General features: G+C 39.2%; 1 protein-coding gene across 2 annotated transcripts in view; it reads right to left on the reverse strand.

The window, feature by feature from the left end:
- The window catches only part of angptl6 (angiopoietin-like 6), a 37,667-nt gene that overhangs the window by 10,884 nt on the left and 10,565 nt on the right, over window positions 1-16,218 (reverse strand). For both annotated transcript variants that reach the window (XM_039770358.1, XM_039770360.1), the window contains exon 3: window positions 15,864-16,065. In XM_039770358.1, the coding sequence (XP_039626292.1) occupies window positions 15,864-16,065 (202 nt within the window). The remainder of the gene's footprint in view (window positions 1-15,863; window positions 16,066-16,218) is intronic.

A 16,218-nucleotide genomic window follows, 5' to 3' on the forward strand; every position in this document is an offset into this window, starting at 1 on the left:
TAGGAAAAAAGACCGTCCTGCACCATAGGCATGGATGACCGCAGTGCGATACTTCCGCCCTTCCTCCGCCATCTTGCCCTGACGTCATCCTTCCCATCCTCCCTTGCGGTCCTTCCCGACATTCCTCCACTTCCGGCTCCTCCCCAATAAAATGGCCGCGACGCCAGGAGTCGGTGTCGCGTTATGAACTTTTGAGTTTATGATTTTGACCTGTTTTTTTTTGTGTAGAATATACGGGGCCGGAAAACCCCAACACTTCATACTGTCTCTGCTCGTCCTTTACACTATCTATCTATCTAATAGAAGGCAGCAAGTATCTGCCTTTAGAAACTGAAAAATCTTGACCTCTGTGAAGTAGTACTGGAAATTACAGTTAGGGTATTCCATTTAAAATATACTTGTAATGGTAGTACTGTGGAAGCATAGTGGCCATGAGTTCAAATCTCACTCCAGTCATTTTCTGCATTGAATTTGTACCGACTTTCCATGACTCTGTGGGTTTTTTCTCTCACATCCCAAAAACGTGTATTAGGTTAACTGATGGCTCTGAATTGTGCATGTATGTGGAAGGCAATGTCTACACTACTACTATTTTCATTTAAAAATGTAGTTTTTAAGTGAAAGCAATCTCAGCTTACAAAAGCGTTATTAGATCATTTACGAAAGTATCTCAGCCCAAAATTAAATGGCAGAAAATGCAAATGTGCGTATTGGCAGAAACAGGAAGAGGAAGTGGCCTGTACACTAGACATTCATTTTCAGCTTGCATTTATGGAGAAGAGAAATGGTGAATAGAAATTACAAAAAAACATATTGTTTTGCTTGAACTGATGTTGAGGAGGAATTGTTATTGAGAATAATGCATGATAAGGTGAGCAAAGTGGCTGAGAAAATGTAATGAGTAGGATCCAATCAGGGAAAGGCCACATAATTAAGCATAACGCAATCAGCGCACAATTTGGAGTCTGTATTTTCAAAACTTTCTGTTTTCACTTATCCACACTTCAATGCCGAGCCAGTATTTTCAGATATATATTTGTTTTCAAATGTTTCTATTTTCATGGGTTGAAAATGCCGAGGTTGTGTGTACAAAAGGTGAAAATGGAGACTAAATGTTTGTGTTATTAATTGAAAATGTAGTAGTGTGGATGTGGTCTGAGTGTTGGGGTTTGCATGAATATGTCCTGAGATTGACTGGTACCCCTCCCAGTGCTGATTCCTGCTTTATGTCTAAACTAGCAAAATACCCGCGCTTCGCAGCGGAGAAGTAGTGTGTTAAAGAAGCAATGAAAAGAAAAGGAAACATTTTGAAAATAACGTAACCTGATTGTCAATGTAATTGTTTTGTCACTGTTGTGAGTGATGAGTGTTGTTGTCATATATATATATATATATATATATATATATATATACATATATATATATATATATATATATATATTTACACACACACATAAATCCATACATACACACAAATACATATATATATATACATACATACACACACACATATATAAACATATATACATATACATACATATCTACATATATACACACACAGCTATTTCGTATCAGTGCAATACGCTGCATTTGTTAAAACGGATGACTCCCGCTCTTACGTGCAAGTCTGCGTGGATATTATGAACGTATTTGTTCAAGTTCTATTTAAATTTTAAATAGAAGGAATTTTTATTTAGTCGACAGAAATATCTTTGGTAGGAATGGTAAAAACAGACAGGAATATTATTCTGAATAAATCAACTCAAACCTTAAACAACTTATAATATTTTGCTCTCCATAAAAATATATCCTGTCTAAATTATACAAGTTAGAAATAAAGTAAACGTTAAAAGAACAAACATTCAAATTTCTTTACTCTTATGTAATTTTATATAAAAATAAACTTAGATTTTAAATATCCCAAAAGATTTTGCTCTCCATAAAAATATATCCTGTCAAAATTATACAAATTCAAATATGAACATGCTGCATAACAAAACCTGGAAATATAAATAAAATGTGTTCCTTTCAGCAATAACAAATCAAATCATTCAGTTGTCTTTGCTCATATGTCATTTTAGAGCTGGACGCCTGGCATCTTTTTTTGGCCACAAGTTCGTTTCTGTTTGGTGTGAGGTTCTGTGTTGTGGAGATTCTCAGGATGGATTGCAGGTGCTCATCAGTGAGGCGACTCCTGTGTGCTGTTTTGTTAGTCTTTATCACTGAGAAGAGCTTCTCACACAGATTTGTGCTACCAAACATGCACAAGGTTCGAGCCGCATGTAGACGGACTTTTTTTGTTCTTCAAAGTCACCAAAGCGCCGTGCAAACTCAGTGCGCAGTGCGCTCAGTTTATCAGCAAAGTGCGATTTGGGAACACCGTAGTGACGACTTGGTTTAACATTACTTGGCAACAGGGAAAGTGGGGCAAGGTGCACTTGGTGCATTTGTGTCTCCCATAAAAGCAGCTTCACTTGAAATCACTTTGTGATTGTGCACGGGTTAAAACGTCCGCTGAAGTGTCAGATTCTTATTTAATTATGCTGCTTTCTGTATCTTCTGCATTGCATTCAGGTTACCCTGATGTTTTATCTCATAGTGCCGTCTTAGATTAAATTCTGTAATTACAGCCACATCAGCTCCACAAATGAGACACACGGGTTCAGTAAACATATACTCAGCCTCCCATCGGTTTTTAAAGGCTCTATTTTCAGAATCAACTTTTCTCTTCAGCATCGTGTGAGCTAGCTTCGCAATAACTTGTTCGCAAGGCGGCTGAAGCGCTGCATTATGGGATATGTAGTTTATTGTGTTACCAGCGCTTCATATACCCGGCTTTAATAACAATAATACAGTATATAAAATGATCTCAAGGGCCGGATATAATTACACGGGCGGATGTGGCCTGGCCCTTTAGTTTGACACATATGGACTAAATAGAACTTGAAAAGATATATTTTTTCAAATGTGATCGCGCAATTCAAATAGAGTTGACGCGCACTACAGCCTGCATCCTCCCCTCGCTGTTACTTTTTTACCGTTCATCTAATGAATACACTGAGTATGGCTTTACCAAAACAATCATTGATGGTGAATAAAGTATCCATTATTCGAGTATGTAGATCGGCATATATATATATATATATACATATATATATATATATACCCGCGTATCGCAGCGGAGAAGTAGTGTGTTAAAAAGCTAGAAAAAGAAAAGGGAACATTTTAAAAATAACGTAACATGACTGTCAATATACAGTATTTGTTTTGTGAGTGTTACTGAGTGTTGCTGTCATCAAGGATTTGATTATCATTATTTCTTTCAATCAGGTTCGTATTTGTGGGATGTGTTGTGTTCAAGTTACATTCCGTGTTTGTCAATCGATGTAAAGATGACAGGTTTCATTCATCGATTCGTTTCTTACTGCATCAATAAACAGCTCGTCTTCTTCTTTATCTGAGACCTGACATACTGCATGCACGGGTTTTTATTACACTGTCTTCCTTTAGCGGGACATTGACTTTTTCCACCGTGTGCTTTGTTTCCGCAGTAGCTGGATTTATGAATATGCTTATCAGACGCTTCATATTTTTTGCTGCCTTTTCAATTGTGTAATTCGGTTTTTGTTCAGCGCTCTTTGGAACTGTTGCCTTTTATCTGTGCACCGCGCCAGTTCACGTGAGCTCGGTGTACATGCATCGAAGGTTCCCAGCTGTGCTGGTGCCATCTCGTGCTATGTCCATGGCTGTATTTAATGTTACCTTAGTCCTGGCACTTAAAACTTTCTCTCGCAGTTTCGCTGAGTTTGTGTCAAACACCACCCTGACCATCTCATCTTCCTCTCCATAAACACAGTCCTTCACCCGTGAATATTTAGTGGGAGTTTGCTATTGGATTGCCGCTGACGGACGGCCTTATATGGGCAGGCACTAAATTATAAACGCCAGCGGCAGCCTGTCTATGAACTTAATTTAAAGTGTAGGTTTACATCGTGCGTTTTCAAGTAGCAGAACTCATCAATATGGTTGTATATGTCACCGCCGCTTCTTATTGTTTCGCTGCCTTCTCAATTATATAATGCATGTTTTCTTCAGCGCTTTTCGAGGTCTTCCTGGTTTTCTATGTACTGCGTGATTACGTGGGAGGCGTGATGATGTCACACGAAACTCCGCCCCCACGGCGTTGAAGCTCATCTCCATTACAGTAAATGGAGAAAAACAGCTTCTAGTTATGACCATTACGCGTAGAATTTCGATATAAAACCTGCCCAACTTTTGTAAGGAAGCTGTAAGGAATGAACCTGCCAAATTTCAGCCTTCCACCCACCCGGGAAGTTGGAGAATTAGTGATGAGTCAGTGAGTGAGTGAGTGAGTGAGTAAGTGAGTGAGTGAGGGCTTTGCCTTTTATTAGTATAGATATAGAACTCCGCCCTGCCATGAACCAGCAATAGATGTAGAAGATTCAATAGACTGGAAACCAGTTCCCTGGATAGAATTGGTTCTTAGTTTAACAGTGCATGCTGCCTATTTGGGGCTATGAGCACACAAATCAGAAGATGTCTGTCAAATAAAGTGCAAGTTAGTGTATCAACAGCCAGTCCACCAATGCTATAGTCGCCCAAAAAGAAGAACTGGGTGGGTCAAAGCATGTGTCTCTGTTTGAAGCATTGCACTGTGGGAATGAAGCAGATAATATTCTCTTTCTTTTCCTGAAGGTCTTTGCTGTTCCTTTAGCACTCATAGGACTTTTTCACTGCTCTGAACACTGCCTCCATTGCTTGATACATATAGCAAGTTTAATTCAGATATTTCATGCTCCCGTCTTCAAAACTCCATGTCCACCCTTTTGTAAAAAATACAGATCAAGTGAAAACAAGTTTTCATTCTCTTTCACTGCTCGCCTAATATGTTTGTGTCAGTAAAATAGTGTAGTAAAATAATCTAGAACTGTTTATAAAATGATTAGTATAAAGTTAGTTACCCTCTAAATGAGGAGGGGATGAAATTGCTTATTAGAGCTGGGAATAGAGCACAGCACCAGACAGGCTGCATTTTATTACTCTTATTGGGTTTGCTGAATCTGCAAAGATAAAAAAGACATGTTGGGGGGACAAGGAATGCTGTTTTCTTGAAGTATTTATAGAAATGCACCGCGTTTGTAAGAAATTGTACTGGCCTGCTGCTGCTCTATTCCTAAACTGACAGCTGCTTTGGAGGTCTGATTTTGTCCAGACTCATCAATCAGATAATTTCTATCATATGAAGCATAAATAAATCTGTTTTTGTGAGATAAGATTCTCATATCAGTCTTCTGAACAGAAAGCAACGCAGATTATTCAGACATATCAGAAGGTTCAGGAACTTGTTTTAACTAAAAAAAAACACACACATTCTTTTAATTCTTGTGGTACAATTGACAATTGGCATGAGTGATGAATGTATTTAAGCTCTGATGAAATTCTGTATTGAGTGTGAGGATTTTAGGTTGGTAATTCACGTCAGTTTTTATGGGTTATCTCTAAGGATTGTTATGTTACAAAGTTGTCCTTTTTAATTACATTCCCTTTGCTTTTATGCACCATATGGGGCTTACACAAAGAAATTAATAATATATATGAACCACTTGTTCATACACTGATTAGACAGGCAGCGCAGTTTTATTGGTTGATAACGCAGTAATTTAAAAAAATCTATGAAATAATGAGTTATAGGCACTAATGGTAAATTTGTCCAATCACTGTTTTATTTTCATTAACAATAAGCCAAACATGGGTGCACATGACAAACAGACTTCATGGCTTGGGGTTTCTCCTGACATACAGTGTGAATTATGGAACTTTATGGATGATTAATTAATTAAAAAATCGGGAGTGTCCTCCCCTCGACTTTCTCGTATACTGATATAGAGGAAAAGGTCATCAGAACCACTTCCAGTTGCACAATATTTATCAAATATCATATCTTACAGACAGACCCCAGTATGTGCGTCTCGGGAACTGCAGGTCTGACATTGTGGTCAGCAACACAGGAGCGCCGCAGGGGACTGGACGTTCTCCGGTCCTGTTCAACCAACATACATCGGACTTCCAATACAACTCAGAGTCCTGCCACGTGGAAAGGTTCACTGACGACACTGCCATCGTGGGCTGCATCAGGAGTGGGCAGAAGGAGGAGTATAGGAACCTAATCAAGGACTTTGTTAAATGGTGTGACTCAAACCACTTACACCTGAACACCAGCAAAACCAAGGAGCTGGTGGTGGATTTTAGGAGACCCAGGCCCCTCATGGACCCCGTGATCATCAGAGGTGACTGTGCAGAGGGTACAGACCTATAAATACCTGGGAGTGCAACTGAATGATTAATTGGACTGGACTGCCAATACTGATGCTCTGTGTAAGAGAGGACAGAGCCGACTATACTTCCTTAGAAGGCTGGCGTCATTCAACATCTGAAATAAGATGCTGCAGATGTTCTATCAGATGGTTGTGGTGAGCGCCCTCTTCTATGCGGTGGTGTGCTGGGGAGGCAGGATAAAGAAGAAGGATGCCTCACATCTGGACAAACTGGTGAGGAAGGCAGACTCTATTGTAAGCATGGAGTTGGACAGTTTGACATCCGTGGCAGAGCGACGGGCGCTGAGCGAGCTCCGGTCAATCATGGAGAATCCACAACATCCACTGAACAGGATCATCTCCAGACAGAGGAGCAGCTTCAGCGACAGACTGCTGTCACCATCCTGCTCCACTGACAGACTGAGGAGACCACACACTATGCGACTCTTCAATTCCACCCGAGGGGTAAACGTTAACATTATACAAAGTTATTGTCTGTCTGTTATACCTGCATTGTTATCACTCTTTAATTTAATATTGTTGTTTTTTTAATCAGTTTGCTGCTGCTGGAGAATGTGAATTTCCCCTTGGGCGATCGATCTATCTATCTATCTATCTATCTATCTATCTATCTATCTATCTATCTATCTATCTCTTATATAGTGCCTTTCATATCTATCTATCTATCTATCTCTTATATAGTGCCTTTCCTATCTATCTATCTATCTAGCGATAATAGAGTGCCTTTCCTATCTATCTATCTATCTATCTATCTATCTATCTATCTATCTATCTATCTATCTATCTAATTGATAGTATCGATACACAATCATTTATCTCTGTTCATTATCAAACTTTATATTAAAATAATATTTTCGCACTTAGAGCGGTCGAAAACAGTGGGGGAATTTTTTCATGATTACGTTATGCATTACTTTTGATTATGTGCAAAGTAAAAAAGTTATAGTCACCTAAAAACATAGAAACTGTGTTAGTACTGTATAATGTTTGTTGCAATAAATTATTATAGGTACAATTGAATTTAGCTACATTTAATTATGATATCCAAAGACATGCAGGTTAGGTGGATTGGCGATTCTAAATTGGCCCTGTATTGCCAGGTGTGTTTGTGTGTGAAGGTAGGTTGGCACCCTGCCCTGGATTGGTTCCTGCCTTTGCCCTGTGTTGGCTGGGATTGGCTCCAGCAGCATGACCCTGTATACGGATTCATTGTTAGAAAATGGATGGATGGATTAATTATGATAATGATGGAAATAAAAAAAAAAACATAAAATTAAATGTATTACCAGGAACATGACATGGAAGGTAGCAGCTTATTGTTCCCATTACATCTTTATATTTACATGGCATGTTCAGTGTTTACACGTTATTGTTAAACTGATGATATATAAATTAGAATAAAATTAATAAAAGTTATTGAAAGAATATGTTTTATATTGAATGTAGTTTTTAATATCGTGTACACATTTATATTTCCATGATACAAAAAATTTGGATGGTTGTTTAAATAAAATACTACTTCCGGTTGAGTTATTTTTCTCAAATTTCATATCTGCTTTGTTTTTAATCATTATAAATATCTATACAAAATTTGAATCATCTATCTGTAATTATGACCATAGTTTACTTGAAAATTTGCGAAAATATTCAGTTAAAGAACCGGAAGTGGCCCAAAAGTTGATAGGATTCCTTATCTATATATATAAAAGTCAATGTATGTATGTTCCAGCATTACGTCCAAAACGCTGGAGCGATTTTTTCATGAAACTTGATACACATGTTCCTCATTGGTCGACTAAAAATACTGTAGGGTGAAATCAGCCGTAACCCACCCCCTTCTGGGCAGGGTGGAGGGTGATCTTGCGGTCTTGTATGCATGTTATCATCCAGTTGACACTCAGAACGACCACCAGAGGGCGAACTGGAGGCGACTGCCAGCATTCTTTATGTTTGAGCTCCACCGCACCCCTGTTGCTTTTGAAATTAAATAGAGTTCTACACGTGCAAGTGGGTGTGCGAGTCTGTCCGGCCCAGAAGTGAGACGTAGAGTCGGGGTGAGGATACGCAAGCGAGGCTAGCACACCGGCAAAAGGACACCTCCTAAGAAAGACAGTCGCTTAGCTGCTAATGCACAAACGATGTCAGCACATCGGCAACATGAATCCTCCTAGCAGAGAGATGCCCAGAGTAGTTCTGACAATTTAAATACTTTCTAGGATCCCGTGCTGGCTTACACAGTTAGTATATACCAGGCGACTGCCAGCATTCTTTATGTTTGAGCACCACTGCGCCCCTGTTGCTTTTCATATTAAATACAGTTGGCCAGTTCCGAGCGTCAACTGGATGATAACATACATACAACACCGCAAGACAAACACATTAATTAGTCTTTCTCCATCCATCCATTATCCAACCCGCTATATCCTAACTACAGGGTCACAGGAGTCTGCTGGAGCCAATCCCAGCGAACACAGGGTGCAAGGCAGGAAACAAACCCAGGCAGGGTGCCAGCCCACCACACAAAACCCACGCAGACACGGGGAGAACATACAAACTCCACGCAGGGAGGACCTGGGAAGCGAGCCCAGGTTTATTGTTTGTTAATTTATTTTTATTTTTAAAGTTGTGTTTTTTCTTAATTATGTTTTTCTCAAACAATTAGAAAAAACTTTATTTTCCTCCCCGGCAACGCTGGGTATTTCAACTAGTTTTTGATATAAAGCAGGTTGAAGAGTTTTTAAGTTATCGTGTTTACACACGGACATACAGAAATTTCAAAAATGGTATTTTCATACTCAGGAAGGTCTAAAACGTCGAGATTCATCAAAATCTCGTGGTGGAATTTTTTCATGATTCCTATACTTTATCTATACTATGTATATGAGAAAGTAAAAATGAAGAAATATGACGTAATTCAAATTACATTAATAAACCAATCAATACAATGACTGACTGTCTGATTGAACTATTGATTAGTTAGTTAATGGAACCGATCACCTTAAACTGTAGTTGTCCTTAACGTAATTACCACTTTCTGTGCTTTGTCTGCAAATCAAACAATGCCCTGGAAAACGTTTTGTCGTTTGAGACAAGCTTAATGCATTACACTGTGGTTTGAACTTTTGTCTTCAATATAATATTTGAAAATGTTTCTCAGTTTTCCCTTTTAAGTTGTTTTTTACATGTTCTTGAGTTTCTTGTGTTCCACTGCCAAGGAGGTGCTGCTTGCAAAACCTCAACTGAAAAAGAGAAATCTCTTCAAATAGTAGGAGAACTTGTTTTAACAACAGGGCAATAGGGATGCCTTCTTTTTCATAAGATGGTGCCGTCTAGAAAAGGTTAGAACAAAAGGTGGAGGAACAGAGTTGTAACCGTTAAAGAATCCATATCCTTATTTTCATCCCCTGCTGCTATTTAATGTCCATATACCCAAAAGAAAGAAACACAGGAATTGATAATTGTGTTTATTGCTGATAATTACCAATTGCAGCAAATTTGCTTCAAATAAAACTGTTTAGACTTGCAGTCAGATTGAAGAAGAACAATACAGTAGATCTCAGAGGGCCTCCTATTTTGTGTTTCACCACTGGTGCTGATTTCATTGTTCAGTAATTAACACTGTTGGTGTCCCAGCGAGATGACCCTTCCCCCTGCACTCCCTCATGGGAAAAGCAGTAGGGTTTGAGTTTCTCATCCTACCATTCCAGAATGCCCCACATCTGTTTCTTTGAATATAATAACAGTCTGTCCCTCTGTTATCACAGGTCAGAGTTTAACTCTTTAAAAGTTTTTTGCTTTTTTTTTCCCACCAGAAAGCATTTTAACAATTACAAGAGGGTAGCTCTGGGTTAGCTTTTGAATTCTGCTTCTGCCTATGTGCTTTCTCATCTTAATGTCTTTATCTTGCAAAGGAGAAAAATATCTGATCAAGGCTTAAAATGCAAATCAAAAGACAAGTACTGACTTGATGCAAAAGCAAGTTGGGAAAATGTTAGCAAGGGTGAAAGTGGAATGATAATGCCAGGGCTGTGGAGTCGGGGTCAGAGTTGGCAAAAAAGTACAGACTCCGACTTCTAATAAATTTAAATTGAAATGAAAAAAAAAAATAAAGCAAGTTCAAATGTCCCATTTCACAAACAACAGTCATAATTATGTACTTCTCTGATGTAAGAATAAAACCCAGTGCAAATTTCTGTTACTACTAGTGTGAAGTTCAGCTGAGCTATTATACAACCTGACATTCACATATTGTAATTGGGTTATGGTACATTTCAAAAAGTGTTTTCATTTTATTTCAGATATAATGTGTTTAGGCGGCATGGTGGCATAGTGGGTAGTGCTGCTGCCTCGCAGTAAGGAGACCTGGGTTTGCTTCCCGTGTCCTCCCTGCGTGGAGTTTGCATGTTCTCCCCATGTCTGTGTTTGTTTCCTCCCACAGTCCAAAGACATGCAGGTTAGGTGCATTGGCGATCCTAAATTGTCCCTAGTGTGTGGGTGTGTGCCCTGCACTCTGCCCAGGGTTTGTTTCCTGCCTTGCGCCCTGTGCTGGCTGGGATTGGCTCCAGGAGACCCCCGTGACCCTGTAGTTAGGATATGACGGGTTGGATAATGGATGGATGGATGTGTTTAACAAGTTCATTTGAGTGTAAACAAGTGTAATGGTATAGGTGGAGGTGTGTGCTGTGCCCTGATGTGTGTTCAGGGGTTCTTGTCTTTTGTTTAAACTGGCCAATATGGTAGAGAGTCAGCTTCCTAGCCAGTAGTTCTGTGGTTAAATGACGTGCATGTTGCCTTCCTTCAATCAATGTGGAAAATACATTAGCATATTAAATACAGAGGAGTCAGAGTCGGAGTCAGAAGTACTGGAAACTAAGGAGTAGGAGTCAGAGTCGGGGTCGAAGGATTTATCTACTGACTCCACAGCCCTGGATAATGCAGTGTTTAGCATCAATGCTTCCTAAACCCAGTGGCTAAATGTTGAATGGGGTTGGTACATCCTTCCTGTGTTGGTGTGGGGATTTCTCCATATATTCAAGTTTTCCTCACACAACCCCAAAAACATGCTGGTAGGGTTAACCGCCGAGTCCACATTGGTGTGAGTGTGGCTGTGTGCACAAATGGGTCTTACAATGGACTAACACCCTGTCTGGGCTGTTTCCTGCCTTGGGCCCAGTGCTGCCAGGATCCAGTCTGTGCCCCCACAATGGTAAATTCAATTAAGCAAATAAAAAAATGTTATTTTAGGAAGAATGAAGTTATGATCTGTGTTTTTAACCAAAGGAAACAAGTTTGTTGAAAACGAGTCAAGAGAAGTATAGCATCATTATACTTGAAAAAATGCCCAATGGTTATTGCTACAACTAAACATTTAATTACTTTTTATGGGATTAGGTAAGACGGCAAGGAAAGCGTACGGCTCTCCAGTTCACCTTGTGTGAACAAAAAGTGCTTTTGGGCCATTTTATGAAAAGCAACAAATACAATGCTTTCTCATGGATTAAAAGCACAGACATTTTCCATAAGCTGTTAAGTCTTTTAGTTTAGCACTTTAAGTCTTGGTGCTGAGCAGCTACAATAGATTTACATTCTTTCCAAACAAGGGTGACCACACAAGTGCATAGGGAAGCACCTTCAAGACTCTAATGAACTGATGTGGTTGTTAACTCCTTCTCACCTTTCATCCACAGTGGCACGAGAATACAGCTAATGGCACTTCTGTGAACAACCCAGTAGTCTTGTCCCTTCTGCCTCAATGGAAGCCTATAGGAGATCATCAGACCAGAAGCTCACGGTCATTCTTGAACCCAAACCTGAAGAGGATGGAGCTCCCTTGTCAGATGCCTTTTGAATGTGAGCATATTTTTCTGACACTTAGTGTCCTTCCTTTGTTTGCTAATCTTTTGCATTTTTCTTTACTAAAAGGGGTGACAGGGTGGTGCCCAAACACTTCATCTTGTCCCCCCACAGTCTTATGTCAGACAGATCCTTACAGAGCCAATGAGAGATGTGGGATTTTTGTTCATGGGTGCATAATGGCACTATGTCACTAACCACAAACTCGAATGCAGTACCAGTCAGAAATGTTTTGGAGAGCTGCACTATAATTACATTTTTTTTTTTTAGTTGAAAATACTGGACTACTCATTCTTCTGTCTGATCTGTATTTTTCACTTTTTCACAGGGTGATTGAACAACTAAACGGTTCATAAAATACTTGAATGATAAATAAGTTACGTTTTAAATATACGACAAATAAAATATTTAAAATATAAGAACAATTTGTGACACCAACATGGCAACTTATATACAGATCTGTCCTAGAAATTACTGAATGTCTGGTCACCATATGCCAAACTCTTCATCAGTGATTTCCTCAGGGTCACATAATGTCAGCCTCGGGGTTAAAGGATCAGTAAGTTATCCAAACAGGCTTAGTCAGACTTCTGCTCTTTCTGTTTCTGGTATGATACAATAAATGACACTTTAATTGACATTACCTGGGGTAAGCCATCCTTACCGGTGAGACCAATTTCTCTCATGTTGTCCAAAACAATGTGTTTGGTTTCCCTGTTAGCTTTGCCCACAACATCCCTGTCTCGGTATACCTGTTCCCCAAGGCGTTTGTTCCTTTCACTCCTCAAAATCAAACCCTCTGACTTTGTTCTTCCTCACTTATCCTTTGTCTCAACTCTGCACTCTCCATTAGTCAAACTTACGCATTAAGTGGTTATTTTTTCCCAGGTTCTTTCCAGCTTTGTTTTCTTATCCTGCCTTGATTGTCTACAGTTTATTTCCGTAATCCATAAAGTTCATTGTACAGATCATATAAACATTTCCCATCACTGCCAAAAAAGACCGCTCATTGAACTTGTCAACATTGTTATAGTCAGATTTATGATTAGTTAATTTCAAGTACCTTTCTTTTTTTGTCCCTGCAATTTCAATGACCTCTTTATTATTGGTGTCTTCCATGGTATATATTTTTTAATTATTTATTTCTGCATTGATTCACACTTTGGATAAAAACTTTACTTTACTCATTGAACCCATGCATTTTAAGTACCCTCAGTTTGCTTTTTAACAAATAACCATAGACCACGCTCCTTCCATTAAAAGCTACTCTAAATTTCCAGTAGTTGGTACAGACTGGTGTCACAGTCTGTTTCTTCTTGTAGGACTGTGTGCGTTCCATTTAAAAATCTTAAAAAAATGTGTGAGACATCTTATGATATCACCTTGACAGCCAAAGCACGCAAAGCATAAACTGAAACAGAAATGTAGTAAAATGTAACACAAAAATAATTGTTTCTTATTGTAATTTTTACATGTAACCTTATTATTAATTATTAGAATTTAAATCAATTTTTAATATTTTAGAGACCCCCTAAAATTTATCAAATGGTTATTTCAGGAAGTTCATTTCTCCTTTAGAGGACCTGTGTTCCCCTTTTATCGCTGCTTTTTACAACTTGGTGGAGCAGACTTAACAACAGATAAAAATCAAGACAAATGTGTATTGTCATTAATTTACAACTGTCAATTCACCCTCTTTATTCTTTTTCATGTTTAAGTCACTTACTTGTTAAGAGTTTGCCATTAAAGAGTTTCTAAATGAAATGATTTCTTACAAAGTTAACATGGTATGCAGGCACTGAAGCAAAAAGATTGTAAAGAGAAATATCTATTTTAGGGTCATTGATACTTACTGTATGTTTATGTGTATAGTGTCATTATTGTCACAGGTACAAAATAAGGAAATATATGATGGTAATAATTATCAACCCTTGTTATACTTTCAGCAGTTCTAGTCCATTTCTATGCTTGAAACAAATGCAATATACTGTATATACTAAAACAGTTATTGTAAAGGATTTTGGGTGAATAAAACAGAGTTAAGATACAAATAGGGTAGAACAGTAATATATTTTTGAAGTAGACAATTCAGCTAAAGTTAAGAATCTTCTCTCTCATAATAGGTAACCCCATCCAGAGAAAAATCAGTGGCTATGTGTTGGGGGAAAATGGAAGTGGGTGGTTCTCTAGAGTCAAATTCAGCAAAGCCTATGTCAGGGATGCCAGGGGCGACGACCCGGCTGGGACGCCTTGAGGGACCGGAAGAGGGCGTGCGCCCACCTTGGATCATGTGGGGGCCGCCACCCTGGTTGCTTTGGGGGCCATCGATTGAGGGTATGGAAGCCCAACCCTGTAGGGGCCCGTGGTCACCGCCAGGGGGTGCCCCAATGCCTTGGGAACCCTGGACCTCAGTACTTCCGCCACACCAGGAAGTGCTGGGGGGGAAGAGAAGCAGGGACACCCGGACACATTTATGTTAGGTAGAATGCCCAGAGGGGACTGGGCGGTCTCATGGTCTGGAATCCCTACAGATTTTATTTTTCTCCAGCCGTCTGGAGTTTTTTTGTTTTTTCTGTCCCCCCTGGCCATTGAACCTTACTCTTATTCGATGTTAATGTTGATTTATTTTGTCTTATAATTGTGTCTTTCATTTTTCTATTCTTTAATATGTAAAGCACTTTGAGCTACTGTTTGTATGAAAATGTGCTATATAAATAAATGTTGTTGTTGTTGTTGTTGGGAGTACAGCCGGCACTTCCGCCAAACAGGGGCGTGTCGGCGGGTGATTGCCGGGGAGCACCTGGAGCATATCCAGGTGAGGATAAAAGGGGCTGCCTTCCTTCATTCGAGGCTGGAGTCTTCTGGAAGAAGGACTAAGCAGGAGAAGAAAGCGTGGAAGCGGCCCGAAGAAAGGCATTGTGTGTGTGGCCAGGACTTTGGGGGTTGTGTGAGCACTTTTAAACTTGTAAATATATTTGTAAATAAACGCGTGATGGGTGAAAAACAACATGTCTGCCTGTCTGTGCCCAGGTGACGTTCACATCTGTTTAATCTCCACTCTCTGAATGTTAGTAAAAGATAAGGGACTTTCTAACAGTTTGAGGTAATTACGTATCTTGTGTGATGTGAATATATAATTTATAATTTCTAAGTCAGACCTACAGTAGTTTTCATGTAAAAAAAAATGTATGAGTGAGAAAGGGTCTCTGTGGAAATGTGGAGGTTTGTCCTTCAGTTTATGTATGCACTAATGCCAGAGTCAAATACAACATGTCTTTTAACTGTGGAATGAAAATATATTTCCCAGAAAAAGACACTTTGACCATAAAAATCCACCAAAGGCCAGAATTGATCAAAGAAATCTAAATGGTACGTAATATCAATAACACAGCACAACCTGCTCTAACATGTCCCCTTAAAGACAAATCATTCAAACATTATAGCAATATTAATTTTTTGCCATGTGTCTTTGAATTCTTATTTATGGCATTTCACCAGTGAAATAGGCTTCTTTGACATTTAGCATTTTATTTCTCGTCATTAGTAATCTGTCAATCTATCAATATATGTCAATATCAATATATATAATATCAGTAGATTTTGATCCCTTTACCTCTTCCTCCCATGCCCAATGGGTGCAGTTAGTTGACATACCTGCTGTTTTTGTTACAGATGCATGAAAGATGTAGGACTCAGTGGGAGAACTGGCTGCTGAAGTAGGGGGAGGCTGAATGGCTTGGTGACCCCGCTGATGCTGCTTGTCGGTAAGGGTGGCTGTCTGATCTCTCTGAATCTCGTTGCTGGTATCTGCCTGGCTGTTACTTTTGTTTTTTGATTCTGCTTGCCCTGGATGAGCCTGCAAACAAGGAAACAAGGTATTATTTCCAGTTATGCTGGTGGACCCTTACCTCTGATGACCAGTGCAAGTCCTATTACCATTCCTTACCATTATCCATCCATCCATTATCCAACCCGCTATATCCTAACTACTGGGTCACAGGGGTCTGCT

This window comes from Polypterus senegalus, chromosome 12 (genome assembly GCF_016835505.1).
Source record: "Polypterus senegalus isolate Bchr_013 chromosome 12, ASM1683550v1, whole genome shotgun sequence".
Taxonomy (NCBI): Eukaryota; Metazoa; Chordata; class Cladistia; order Polypteriformes; family Polypteridae; genus Polypterus; species Polypterus senegalus.